At 39.3% G+C, this 14,675-nt stretch overlaps 2 protein-coding genes across 3 annotated transcripts in view; both read right to left on the reverse strand.

Annotated features, from left to right (window-relative positions):
- Positions 1-8,913, reverse strand: part of bard1 (BRCA1 associated RING domain 1) — a 23,924-nt gene extending 15,011 nt beyond the window's left edge. The window contains exons 1-6 of one of the 2 annotated variants that reach the window (XM_005723286.1): positions 8,706-8,913; positions 7,676-7,732; positions 6,818-6,966; positions 4,826-5,910; positions 4,169-4,249; positions 1,737-1,909 (exon numbers count right to left, since the gene is read on the reverse strand). In XM_005723286.1, the coding sequence (XP_005723343.1) occupies positions 1,737-1,909; positions 4,169-4,249; positions 4,826-5,910; positions 6,818-6,966; positions 7,676-7,732; positions 8,706-8,797 (1,637 nt within the window). In that variant the 5' untranslated portion in view covers positions 8,798-8,913. Of the gene's footprint in view, positions 1-1,736; positions 1,910-4,168; positions 4,250-4,825; positions 5,911-6,817; positions 6,967-7,675; positions 7,733-8,015; positions 8,074-8,705 lie in introns of those variants that run through there. The other variant, XM_005723287.1, reaches the window with a different exon arrangement.
- A 2,711-nt stretch (positions 8,914-11,624) lies between these two features.
- Positions 11,625-14,675, reverse strand: part of abca12 (ATP-binding cassette, sub-family A (ABC1), member 12) — a 57,436-nt gene continuing 54,385 nt past the window's right edge. Inside the window, exons 68-71 of the mRNA XM_005723288.1 lie at positions 14,472-14,564; positions 14,091-14,196; positions 12,983-13,120; positions 11,625-12,515 (exon numbers count right to left, since the gene is read on the reverse strand). Of these exons, the coding sequence (XP_005723345.1) occupies positions 12,438-12,515; positions 12,983-13,120; positions 14,091-14,196; positions 14,472-14,564 (415 nt within the window). The 3' untranslated portion in view covers positions 11,625-12,437. The remainder of the gene's footprint in view (positions 12,516-12,982; positions 13,121-14,090; positions 14,197-14,471; positions 14,565-14,675) is intronic.

Raw genomic sequence — 14,675 nt, forward strand, 5'->3', positions numbered from 1 at the left:
GTGTGTGTGTGTGTGTGTGTGTGTGTGTGTGTGTGTGTGTGTGTGTGTGTGTGTGTGTGTGTGTGTGTGTGTCCAATAAGAGATCATATCATCAAAAGATAACGTCTCTTTCCAGGAACACTATATAGCTGTGATTTAATTTGTCAAAGGCATTGATTCTCTAACTTTTTTCTTTATCCATTTACACAAAAAAAAGCATATTGAAAAGAATATTTGCCTAAATTGTTTTAGTCATCATCAACAATTAAATTAGGACTGTAGTTCACTTTTAGCAAAATGAATGTCATCACAAGCGCTTGAGCAAGCTACGCTGCTCAAAAAGTTTTTTACACTTAAAAAAGACTTGATTGTTACAGTTTAACACAAAGTTAGTTCAACTTCTTCTGTCCAGTTAGGATGCATTAATCACTGTGAATCCATATGATCGGCTTTGGTGCAAATGAACACAACAAGGGATGCACAGGAGAGGCGAGAAGGGAAAAAGGGAATGATTTTGCAGGTTGTGGCATAAATCATTGCTCTTCTCTTATCCCTCCTGACTGACTTTTCTCTAGTTTTGCTTTTTGCTAGTGTTCTTTCACTAGTGGTAGCATTAGATGGTACCTGCAGCCCATTCATGTTGCACAGGAACTCTACCTGCTTCAAGATGGCACATCCACATTAGCCATCCCAAGAAGGTCTGCTGTGTCTGCCAGCATATTCTCAAGTGTATGGAGGAGATCTGGGCCATTACATGAGGAGAGCTGGAAAAGACTACTGTGAGGCACAAATCAGCAGTCATATGAGTATCTGCTCCTTTGTGCAATGAGGAAAATGAGGAGCAATGCCACAGTTCTGCAAAATAACCTCCAGCTGGCTACTTTTATACATGTTTCTGACCAAACTGTCAAAAAACAGACTGCATAAACATGGAATGAAGTGCTGACATCCTTTAGTGGGACCTGTGCTCACGACCCAGGACCGTGCTACTCAACTGGCATTCACCAAGGATATGCCTTCCCAGAGCATTACTGATCCACTGCCAAACCGGTCATGCCAGATGATGCTACAGGCAGCAAAATATCTAAATATTCACCACTGCAATGACATCTCCACACGCTTAATGCTTCCTAACTTGATTAAGATGAATTGCTCTGAAGTTTAACCAACTTTAGGTTATACTATGGATAATTGAGTGCTCCTTTTTTAAGAGCAGTGTATTTTTTTTATTTTAATATTAATTCAACTTAATTTTATTACATACCTTCAACAGGTAACACACACTGTGCACTGGCTCTACAATACATTAGGAGGGACCTGCCATACAGTTTCACAACTACTCTAGAGGACACTGCTGCCAATAAGAGTTTAAAAAAAAGAACTTCCATCTTGTTGTAAATGCAGTTAAAAAGTGGCCAAAATGTGTTTAAATACTAGGTTAAAAGTTTGGCTTTGAAGACAAGACTAGAAACTCTTGTTTTCATGTCAAACCTTCGGGCCACTGAAAAAGAATTCAACAAAAAAAAACAAAAAAAAAACAAAAAAAAAACAGCCCTCACAACTGTGGGGCTTTAGTTTTCACTCATTCATAGCACTTAAATAAAAGTGAGATTTTGAGCTCCACTGCTCTTCACTGGGCCTTTAGGTCAGAACTTAAAACACTGTTACGAAACACCAACGTCGCACAGAATAAAATCAATGTAGCAATGGACACCCAAATGAAAACGCAGTATTGTGAAACACTTAAAGCAACTTACAATACGTTCTGTGAGGCGCCAAGCTGCAATAGTAGCTTTACAATAGATGAATGTCCATTCCTGACAGCATCGTGTAGTGGGGAGTCGTTCTCATACCCAGGCGTGTTCAAGAGGGCTCCCATTGAGACCAGTAGTTCCACAACTGCCAGATGACCCAGGTTACATGCTTCATGCTGAAACAAAGTAGTAAAGCTCAAAAGTTATACTGCTTCTTTTCGATCTGACAATATGCCTCAGATCTTACAGTGTAATAAAGCATTTTTTAAAACTGATACGAAATAAGTTTTGCTGAGTAATAACATCTGGGAAGTATGCATAAATATATCCTGCCCCAGTTTTCTGCTTTCTAAAATTAAGAAGATGGGTGCCTTAATGTTCGTCTGTTTTTAAGTCTTCGCCTTTGCAAAGGATTAATTTGACAAAGTTAAAGTTCAGCCTGAGAATTTCACCAGAAATGCAATTAAGACACACTCAAACAACTGCAGAGTGATTAAACACAGCATTATGCTTTAAATAACTTGAGCAGCTAATGCATTTATTAAGAAACTGGCTTTTTGTTCCAGTTTATTTTTATTTGGGTCAGGTAGTCTAAGCTATTAAGCCAAGGGCTGTGCAGTTATTTCTCCTCAATGACTGTAAAAATGATTTGCCACCTGAATGAGCAAATATTAAGAAGAATATGCCTCATCTATCATCATTTTAATCATCATCATCATCATCATCATGGACTAGAAATGAAAACATGCCTCTTATTTGTGACAACTGTTTCATGTATTGCTGGGACACTTCTAAGTTTTTTGTAGTACTGGCCATCTGGACAAATGTTTATTTTACACCCAGTTTGGAACCAAATCCATGGATTCATAAAGTGCATGCTGAAATTGGCTTCATTTTGTTTGTTCTAAACTTCACAAATACAGAGAGAAACATGTAACAAGCTGAAATGCTCTGGCTCTACAATTGGCTAGGTTAAAAACTACAATGGTGCTAACAGAGGTTTGGAAAAACACAATGGTAATGTCATGGTGGCTGTAGCATATCAAGGCTTATAGCTACCAACCTTCCCACATATATAAAAATACACACATTTGAATATTTCTAGCATTAAGTTTTCTGGTAGCAATTTGAATGATCAGCTGAGAACTGTCAAAACTCAAATTGAAAACTCAAGTTTGAGTGGAACATCTTGACATAAAGTGCTGCAATAAAGACGCAAACACACACTCAGTCTCGAGCAGCTGTCGAGGCGTTTCCAGCTTATCATGTGGCAGCAACTTGAGGTTAAACTGATAAAATAACATGCCTGTGATTGTTGCTGAGGAGGTACCACCACAAAAATAGCCCCTTGTGTCATCAGAACATATTACTTTTCAAAGAACTATATTCCTCTATCTTGAAGGATGAAAAAGTCAACCCTGGTAGAGGAACTAATGCAATATTGGCAGCAACAAAAGGTCTGCCACCCTGCCATTTGGAAGCTGGACCTATTCCTGAAGTCATGCAGGGCTTTACTTTCAAGTGTCGCATAGCTTCATCTTATATGCACACTAAAAACAAAAGAAATCTTCAGGTTAATGATATTTAAATTTCCAATTTAGTGACTGCACAATGTTTCACCAGATTTCAGAGTTTGACATAAAAAATAATAATAAAAATGAAACTTCTGCAAAAGTTCCTCCCCCCTTATTTAATCTTAATCAGAGTTTTGTTCCAGAGGCTGGTTGTCATGTTTGTGACTTTTGCAACCACATTCTCCTTACACTGGGCTGGTGTTTCCTGAAAGAAACAAATCCATAGAAGCTAAAAACTTTTCTTGTATTATGTTTGATTCAATTAATAAGCTATGCTTGTGCTGTTACTAGATTACTTGTAACCTTATCAGGTCTGCTTGTTTGTGACCGCATGCCAATTTGCACTGCTCTTGGTAGACTTCCGATCATTATTATTATAATGAACTCACTGTGCTTTTGATCATAAATTTATGCATTGTTTAACATCACCATCTGAAATTTCCACTCCTATCTGTGCTTTTCTCTGATTGCAAACTAGTGCCAATTTGCCCTGCTTAGTCAATCTGGCCCTTATTATGCCAGTCACACAAACAGTGCAGATGCTTACATTTTAAAAACAAACAGAAAATAGGGATAGCAAAAGAGGGACATTCATATAGTAGAAATATGAGTAACCAAGGAGGAAGAAATCCAAATATTTAGCTTTAATAACAATAATAATAATAAGTAGCAAACATTATAGAAGTAAAGTTAAAGTCTATACGAAAACCTATGTGGAAAAAGTCACTGTAGTGACGCCAATTATTTGTCATCAAAATAAGTTAAAAAAAACAAAAACAAAACACGATTGTGTATAAACAAATGCTACATTGCTGAAGAAACAGTGTAACAACAAATGAGACTAACAAATTCATCACCTACCAGAGGTGTCCACCCCGCATTATCTTTTAGATTGGGGTCAGCCCCCTGATCCAGAAGATCCTTGACAGCCTCTACATCTCCCTGCAAAGACCAAAAGATAATAACAAACCTGGGGTCAGAACTACAGAACTGTAAATGCAAACCTTTAAACACAGCAGCTGATCTCAGTAAACCAAAGCTCTCTGGTTTATCAATCACTCAACAGTGGGCCATTGATTGCTTTGTCTGGGATCCAGGGAAGGATTACAGCTATGTTTACAAGGATTACTATAAGACAGTTTAGTCTCAATAGAGTGGAATATGGCTGCCTGATCTAATACAGCCAAATATGTTCAACTCCACAGTAAGGGAGAATATTTAATTATATATCTGTAATTTTTTTTTTTTAAAGAAGAAAAAGGAATAAACAGGAAATGCCAGGTTTGCTCCTTGCACTCACTAATTTTCATGATTTTTATTTCTGCAAAATGTCCTAACCCAAGAACAGCATTACTGAGCTAAAATGAGTGAAATTATAATTGTTTACCATTTTAATATCTCATTTTTTAGGAACACTGTGCACAGATTTTATTCTTGCAGTCTCCTGCAGTTATTTTCACACCTAGAATATAACAGAAAATTGAGTAAATAAAGTGAATCATGCCAACACTTTATGACCTTGATTGCAGCTAGATGAAGCAGGGTCTCTCCCTTGTGGTTCCTCTTCATAACTGCAGGGCTTCCTGGACTGGACCGTCCAACAGATGCACCATTAAAACAGGAAGATCTCCTGTAACTTTCTGTGGAGGGGCTGGCTTGAACAGAGGGGCTGTCTCTGCCCTCTTTTCTGGACTTTTTGGTGCTCTTAGGGGTAGTCAGAGATGGAGGATTTAGCACAACTGGAGAGATCGGACTCAATGATTTTCTCCCCCTTCTGCCTGGAGAAGGTCTTGGTCTTTTTGGAGTGTTGTCCAAAGTGCTGTTTCTGTCTTCGGTCCTAGATCTTTTTGAGGAATGCTCGGAAGGAGACACGTTCTTGTGATTTTTGGGGTTATCATTTGGTTTGGGTACATCTGCAGACAGCTGGTCATGCTGAAAGGAACTTTCCGGCAAGGGTTGAACAAGTTCAGTTTGGCAATTCAGTACAGTCTCGCTGCCTTGTGAGAGACTCTCTCTCACCGTGCTCCTGGCAGGACTGAGTTTATCAGTGCTCCGCTGTGCCATCTCAGGCTGAGGCCCATCAGAAGTGACAACAGGGCTTAGGAATGAAACCCTTTTACTGGACCTTCTTGCTCCATCAGCACACACCTGCTCATTTTCAGAGAGATGAGCCTCTTCTGAGATGCCCCATTGCTGGTTTATGGCTTCCAACCTTTTCTTCTTCAGATTTTGCTTCGTCTGTTTTCGTGTGGTTCTGGTGGCTCCTTGCACCGGCACATTCCTGCTGGTAGCATTTTTCTTAGTTGACCTCTTCTTCCTGTCGTTTTTTGTTTCACCGTTGCATCTTTGAGAAGAAGAGGAGCCGGAGTCTTGGGAGGACGAAGTGAAATTGAAAACTGACAGGTCCTGGCATTGAGCAGTGAGGGTGTCTTGCTGTGCTGCAGATGTTTCTCCAGGAGACCTGTTGTCCGGTACGGTGATCTCTGCAGCCTTTTCGACTGTGCAGCGTACCTTGCGGCTGCGGGGACTGAACCAGATTTTAAAATTCTTCTTGTTGTTTTTAGGTACAGGGCCATCAGGCTGAATCTCAGCCACAGATGAGTCTACAATGAAGTATGAAAAGAAAAAAAACAAAGAAATATATGTGAAAACACAGTGCTAACAAAAATTATCACATGGAACTATTCAAGCTAATTAAGAATAATTTATATACTGAAATCTTGAAAGTTTAACATCGATCTTTGAGGAACTGTTCTTAATGTATAATTTGGGGTGGTTTGATGGTGACCTTTTTTCCATGCTTTCTTTTAATTGAACTTCAGTATTAGTTGCATTTCAAGGCTGGTCGTTTAGTGTGTTACAGTGGTTACATACGAGTACATAAACATATTAATGAATAAAAGGCTCAAGGTAAAATAGCAAACACTAACGCTACTGCTAATGGGATCCTAATAAAACGCAAGAAAGCAAAAGAAAAAAAAATAGCAGAAAAAAAATCCCTCATAAACAGAAACTGCACAGCTTATTAGGTGTAGTGAAATAATAATGCTAACATATGAAAGACGTATTGGAGCACCTCGTTTGCTTTCTACATCTTTAGTTGTTTTCGTGAACACTGACAACAACGTATAGATTTGTTCCCATATTAACTACATGGCTTTGAAAGCCCTTATGAAATTCTTTGAAGAAGAATTTCACAAGGGCTCAAAGCTGAGATCTACTTGCAAACTAAACACTAACATGGATAATTGCACTGCATAATTAGTGCAATTACGTGGATGCCAGATGGGCAATAAATATAATAAACCAAAGGAACAAGCCACTAACCCTGTCAATCACAGACCAGATTAGTGGAGAAAAATGTTTGAACATTTCAGTCAACAAGTGATAGAGGAGGGTGTGGAAGGATGAGCGTGGTGAACTGAACGAACCAAAACACATGGATTTCGAAAGATAAATTGTCAATTATGCTTCTAGCCTGCTATATTTTTATATATAGCTTCCCTCTACCTGGATTTTTAATAGGAGTGAGCAGGGACTCTAAGCCACAGAAGAGTTCTATGATGCTGCTGAGCTGCCTGTTGATTTGGATGTCCTTCACCCAGGCAGGGCTGTGACATACCACACAGCCATCTCCTGCACGTGGCCCAGCACAGGACCTGAGGAATAAATATACCCCATATTAGGAGTCCACACTACAGCTCAGTAAGAAGAATTACAGAATGGTTATTCCTTCACTTTTAAAGAACATCCAGTCATAAAAAGAAGAATCAAAATTCGGGCTGTTGTTTAAGCATGCAGACATTAATTCACTCAGTAGCCACTTTCACACATCCACTCCAGACAATTTCAGGGGAATTAGGTTGGGATATTGTCGACATTTCAACTTCCAACATGTACCACACAGAAAAAAAATGCCTGTTTGAGATGGACTGAAACTACTTGAAATACTTTTTGTGTTAGCATGAAGGAGGGAACACATTATGCCCACTCACCAGACTACTACCTGCATTGTTCGCACAGTGGCATAAACCATCATCGCATAGGTTTTTGTATTGGGCACCTGCCAGGTTAAAATGTGGAAAATCCAGCTGCTTTGGATATATGTGTTTTCTCCACTAACTCTAATTACTGATGTCTAAAACTTCAAGGCTACAGTGAATGTGTGAAAAGCACTATAGTATCTGAGAGGGGAGGCAAGACTATGCTCACATTGTAATCTGTGATGAAGGCAAAACATACTGCAGGTGTTAAAAATCATTTAGGTGTACCAAATGAAATTGACCCATTAGTCTTATTAGCTAAAGCTGTCTATTGGTGTCCTATTGGTGTTTAATTGGTTAGAATACACTTAAGTTCATACATTACCTGCACAGCATATGCTCACATAAACCTAAGCAAACAGGTTCCTTCATCAAATCTGAACTGGGGGAAAAAAAGAGAACAAAACAGACAGAAAAGAGGTTAGTTGGCCAACGGTTGTATACCCCCAAGACCCACAAATTAATTTAAAGTGGGATTAAAAAAAACGTAAGGCAAATTTGCATAAGTGCCTTTACAATAGCCTTATTAGGAATGCAGGGTGCTGCAATACTTTTTGAGCCAAATGTGTAAAATCTGAACTTTACAAGACCCTGAAACCCTTAACACAAAGTGCATTACCATCATAAAAACAAAAGCACATAGTCCTGGATGTTTAGCAACTTACACTCTGGGGCAGTCCGGGACCTTGCGATATGCAAAAATAATCACCCGAACTCCATCACAGCTACAAGCACAGTCAAATACAATTTTAAGCAGCACATCACTCTCTGTTTTTACTACGCTTTGTGCTGTTGTCTCTCACTTATTCGGCGCCAGATCGCTTAGCAAAACATGCCAGAGTGTTCATTGGCAGGTGCTGCAGGCGTTATCGCCGCTATACCGTAATTTGTTGTGCCAGAGTTACAGGTTTATTATCTGTGGTTTATTGTGATGGCACTGTTTACCAGATTATATTTTGGAAGCTTTCATCGTTGAAGTGCAGGCTGCGTGGTGTTTTCTCATTGCTGCACAGAGGTCTTCAACATTTCATGGCATTGCCGCACGTGTGTTAATTAAGGATGAATTGAAAGTGAGGTTTCAAATGAAAAGTTAACGATAATGGACAAGACTAGGGGCACGGTTAAGTTTCTTCCATGTTGCTTTGCATTTCTCTATAAGCATCAGGCCACTGTTCGACTAAACAAACATACCAAACTAACATTTACATATTTGTACCACTTTAAGTGTAAGACAACACTTCGTTACTTTTGCTGCTACCTAAACGCATAAAAAACCCAGTTTAGCCTGACTTCCAGTACTCGTAGACGACGCAGGGTTAGCTTGCCACTCTGTGCTGCACTTAACGTTTACATACCATTTGGAACAAAGTAGCAACCGTCGGAAGTTTGCCGCCGCCTCCTTAGTCTTCTTCCAGTCCACTGTTTGCACGGAACTGTGCTCATCCATTCTTAGAATAGGAGTGTTGCTCTTTTGTTGTTGTTTTATTAATCAAACAGCAAAAACAAGTACAACTTCCTGTCTTACATCTTACATCTCCCGCCAAATATTTACGGAAGCGAGCAAAGCGCATTGCCACAGTGGATTGGTCGACGGGCACCGGTGATGACGTAAACCCTGACGTAGGGGTTTTTGTTGTTTTTTTGAGAATCGGACGTGTGAAATGGACAGTGATAAATGAATACCAATAAATATGTTAAGACTGAACATTATTTTGTGGTATATCTATGGATAATATCTTATATACAGTGGATGATCTAAACTTCCCTATTTTGTTAGAGTGACAGTCCAACTTCTTTAATTTCTTCCTTCGGCTGCTTCCTTGTGGATCATCTGCCCCATCTCACCCTATGTGTACTACTTTCCTGTCACACCGAGCCTCTGTAAGTCCTCTTTCACAACATCCATGAATCTTCTCTCTGGTCTTTGTGTTTTCCTCCTGCCTGGCAGCTCTATATTCAACATCTTTTGTGCGATATATTCACATTCTCTACACATGTTCTGCCTTGCCTCTCTGACTTTTCTTCAACCTGCTGAACCTGAGCTGTCCCTCTGAAATACTCATTTCTAATATTGTCCCTCCTGCTCACTCCCAATGAATACCTTAAACTCTGCAACCTCCACCTCTGCCTCTTGTCTTTTCATTAAAGCCACCATCCCCAAACCATACATCACTTTTACTATTTTGTCAAACTTCCCTGTCATTCTTGTTTTTTGTCTTCGGTAACAAATCACCCCTGACACTCATCTCCACCTACTCCACCCTTCTTACACTCTCTTCTATACCTCTCTTGTGCATTGCCTATCACTTTGGATGGTTGACCCCAGGTATTTACACTCCCCTCACTACCTCTGTTCCTTGCAACTTCACCTCTACACCTGGGTTTCTCTCATTCACACCCATGTATTCTGTCTCAGTTCTACTAACTCTCATTCCTCTTTTCTTCAAAGTATACCTCCACCTCACTAGGCTCTCTTTCACCTGCTCCCTACTCTCACTATAGATCACATTGTCATGTGCAAACATTACTGTCCACAAAGAGTCCTGCCTCACCTCATCTGTCGACCTGTCCATCACCACTGCAGACAAGAAGGGTCTCAAGGGTGATCTCTGATGTAATCCCACCCCCACCTTTAACTCATCTCTCACTCCTACCACACACCTCACCACTGTGTCTCTGTCCTCATACATGTCCTTCACAACTTTCACATACACAATCTCTTCTACGCTTCTATACTTCTCTATCGACACTCTCAAAGCAAACATTGCATCTGTAGTGCTCTTTTTCGGCATGAAGGTGTACTGCTGCTCTTAACAGCTCGTTTGCATAGCTTCATGGTATGGCTCATCAACTTTATCCCTCTGTAGTTACTACAGCTCTGCACATCACTCTTGTTCTTGAAAATTGATACCAGTACACTTCCCTGTTCCTCTCTCCTACACACACATATATATATATATATATCTATATCTATATATATCTATATCTATATATATATACTAACTACCAGCTAATGTGTCAAAAATCTATATATTGTAAACTATTAAAATCTATGGATGAATTTTTGTGCATGTAATCAAAACAATAAATCAGAAAAAAACAGAGAAGCATTATCTTCTATCAGTTGTAAATTTCCCATCCTCTTTTTTTTGTATTTTTGTATTATCCATTTGTCTCTATATCTCTGAGACTAGTCATTAAGATTTTCTTTAGGCTATGCTAATATCCTACACTGAAAAAATGCAAAGAGCCTTCAAATAATCTTTGACCTAGACTCCTCTTTTGACTGGCATTTTAAACAGATCTTTAGGAATGATTTTTCTTCTGCAGATATGCTCAAAAAACACCAAGTCCTTGCAATTGTTATATCTGGGTTGGATTACTGTAATTCCTTATGATAGACTTTTCTTTTCCTAAAAGGTCCCAGAAGAGGCTTCAATTGATCCAAAACACTGCCACTAATGTGCCATCTAAGACTAGGATGAGGAAAAAAACCTGATTCATCCTGATTTGTATTTAAAATCTTTCTCCTCAGCACGAAGCCCTGAATGATCAGACTTTATATAGACCTCATTTACCACGGGACCACCATATTATTCCAACAGAGCACTTCATTCTCAAACTGCAGGCTTATTTGTGATTTGTAGTTTATGTAAGTAGAATGGGAGAAAGAGCCTTCAGATACCTGGCCCCTCTACTGTGGAACCAGATCCTAGTTCGGGCTTGGAAGACATTAACTCTTTCCGCTTATAAGATTAGCCTTTAACATTTGCTATTATAAGTGCAAGGTACTTGAGAGACTTTGTTTGATGCACCAAGTACATCTCCCCCACTCCCCTTTTTTTCAGTCCGTGTGCGTTTATATACCAGTACTGCATGTTATTAACTTTTGTCAAATTTTTCCTGAAACCTTTTTTTGTTGTTTCTGGTCTCCCCTTTCCCCTCACCAGCCACTGCAGTATGCTACCTCTTTCAACCCTTCCTTAGGTTTCTTCCTGTAAAAAGGACGGTCTTCCCCAGTGTCGCAAAGTGTTTGCTCATAGGGCATTATATGAATGTTAGGGTGTTTACCTTACAGCACAAAATAGCTGGTTATATGAAAATAACGGATGCTAAATAGATAGAACTGAACTGAATTAATTAGTAGAAATGCAATAATACATCTGCAATGTTTTTATAACTTATATTGACCACTGAAGCAAAATCAAAGATCTTAAATAGTCCCTGTGCAGAAAAATAGTAGAAGCATAAACAGTAGGCAAATGAACAGCAGCTGCACTTGAAAAATAGCTTTATTAAATTATAAAAAAATAGGCTTGATGCAGTTAATACCACATGGAGCAGGTCCATAGGCAAAAAAGTCTATTAAATATTCAGTACAGTCATTCCAGAAGTTACATATACCCTTGGAGAAAGTGTTAATGAGTGAGGGGAAAGTGCATATTAAGCTCTCAGTGTCAATATTTTCTTTTGTCAAATTTAAAATAGAATAGAATAGAATAGAATTCAACTTTATTGTCATTGCACATGCACAGGTACAGGGCAAAATTTCATCTCAGGAGCAGAATTATATATAGTTCACATAAAAAAATACATTACTTTTTGTTTGTGTTATATATTTATTAAGTGAGTATGTTATGATGTTGTATAGTGATGGTTTGCCACCAATGACCTTAATTAAAAATCATTCTAAATATTTTATTAGCTATGGTCTAATATTCTAGGTAAAGGTAGGTAGGTAAAAAGAACCCTAGCCACAGAGAGAAATTAACAGACTACATAATTAAAGTAAACATCATATATAATGTTACCTGAATGATTCAAAGTGAACATGCAAACAGTGTTATGTAGAAGAGTAATTATTCACTTCATCTACTCGTGTATGCAGACTGGCCATGTATTCTTATGCTTTTCATCAACAGTTTGATTTGGTAAGAAAAAAAGTGTAATTTAACCTTCATATTCACAGTCAAGTGACTAAAAAATAATATTCCTAAAAAGAACCCACAAACATTTAAGTCACATTTTCTACTATATTAAGGTCAGATTTAGTGTGAATGGACACACACTAAAGATGGCAGTCAGCTCTATGCTTGTACTTCATCTTCGGCGTCAATTGGTATGGTTTCCATGCCGATCTTTCCCATGGCGAAATTGATGAAGACCTGTGAAGGTTCAGCAATAATGTAAGAGCCATGTCAATATGAAAGGCAATTATTTTTCTCTGACCTGCTTAATTTTGGCTGGTCAGTTTCCCAACCCCCCCACCCCTCCTGTCCTGTCTTCTGCCTATAGTATGTTCCAATCCCCGAGCCTCAAAGGGGTAAAGTGGTTGAAGAGTATCAGCACTGGCTGCATATAAAGCTCTTGGATTCTCACCCTAACTCATATTCCATTTATTTTCCCTCAGGCCTCCCCTCTATCAGTTTCCCTCTGCCTCTTTTAAACTTTCTCTTTCTCTGTCTTTCACTCCCACTCAGCTTTCTTGTGTCCCTGCTTCTTTTCCCACCTCTCGTCTTCTCTCACTCCCCGTCGCTTTTTTCTGTCCCTTGCCACCATCAACCCACACCTACAAAAACCTCACACTAGTTCTTCCCCTCTCTCAGTTTATGTTGTCTCTTTTTTTTCTCACCTCATCCAGTGTGGTCTGGCTCACAGAGAAGTGCTTGATCTGCAGAGCAGTCTTGTTGGACTCCAGCTGGTCGAAGATGTCAGCCAAACCTCCAGGAGCAAATGGGACGTGGTACTCCACCACAGCCGAGTGCTGGTCCTGTGTGTTGGAAAAGGATGCCAAATGTGAGGTAAAAAGTTAAAAGAAAGTGCTCGTTCTTCTTTAACTGTAATTTGATTCTTGCACTTGTATGAAGAAAATAAAATCCTTCTTAATCTTACAATGCTGCAAACATTATTTTGGGGGTAGAAAATCTACTTTTTTTAAAAAAATACTGTATACGCACTGTACTTTTGATAAGGGCTCTGGGCACAGCAGGTTCTTATATAATGAGTTTCCTTCTATTCTTAGCTGAGCAAGTCAGCATTATAATGAAGAAAAGTCCACATGGGCAGCGAGGTATCAGACAAAGTTCATTTTTATAGATTCTTTAATGGTGCACTGATCATTATTATCATATTAACACTGATTCAAACGTGTACAGGGAACACGGTTAATCACAGTGACAAATACACAAAATGATCACCCAGCTCGGAAGGTAACCCCATGCTTAAATCACTGACTTAGCGCTTTCACGGGCAACAACTTTGCTGTTTTGGTTCACTCCCACATTCCCTCAAGAATTGGTGAAGAGTGAGGCAGACAGAAACATGACACCAAATTAGTGCTTATGCTGATTCATGTCTGCTGGATGTGTAAATAAGCAACTGTTTGCTAACACGTTTGCCTTAAACACTGACAAATATAGCCATATTTATATATCCATCTGTTATATATAATTATATACCAGAAACATAAACGATCTAAAAGACCTTGGAATACTGCCAGGATTTGTCACAATCACTGCATCTGTGGATTTATTATATTAGTTTGTTAGGCAAATAATAAAGGATGGAAATAATACCCAAAAAAGGCTCATAATTTAAGAGTATCTTGCCTTATTAATTATCAGTTGATCATTAATGCGTCGTGTACTTTAGAGTTTATAGTGTATATTTAAAAATATGCACAGAAAGTAGTCAAGAGTCCTTTTTTTACCAAGTACTCTTGACTGCTCTGGATAACTCACCTTGAGATAAGTGCTGGGGAATCTGCGCTGCATGAAGCTAGTGATTTTCCCTACGTCACAGGAGGCCTCAGCCAAGTACATCTTCACAGTGAACCCATTGCCAAACCTGCACAAGGGAGATTTTATGAACAAAGCAGAGTTCTTACATGTCTGAGGCATGGGGCTCTGGTGGTGGAGTGAGAGAAAGTGTGTGTGTGTGTGTGTGCGTGCGTGCGTGTGTGCGTGCGTGTGTGCGTGTGTGTGGTGGAGGGCACTGTTCTTACAAATTAAATTGAGCATTCAACTGCACAAAGGACCATGGGGGGCAAGAAAGAGAGGCAGTGGAGACAGGGTGTGGAGAGCAGTAATGGCAGGGTTGTAGGATGAGGAGAGGTCACTAACCTGTTCTTAATGTGCTGCAGGGAGCCCAGGCATCGGAACTGACCTTTCACCATGATGGCAAGACGACTGCACAGTGCCTCACATTCCTCCATGCTGAGATTTGGAGACAAGGAGGGAAAGATAAAAGGTCATACAAAGGTCCATTAGGATAAAAGTAATTACCCATGCCAGCTGTCACACAGAAATGATATATGTGTATATATA

This window comes from Pundamilia nyererei, unplaced genomic scaffold, assembly GCF_000239375.1.
Source record: "Pundamilia nyererei isolate P.nyererei 1_Seehausen unplaced genomic scaffold, PunNye1.0 scaffold00009, whole genome shotgun sequence".
NCBI lineage: Eukaryota > Metazoa > Chordata > Actinopteri > Cichliformes > Cichlidae > Pundamilia > Pundamilia nyererei.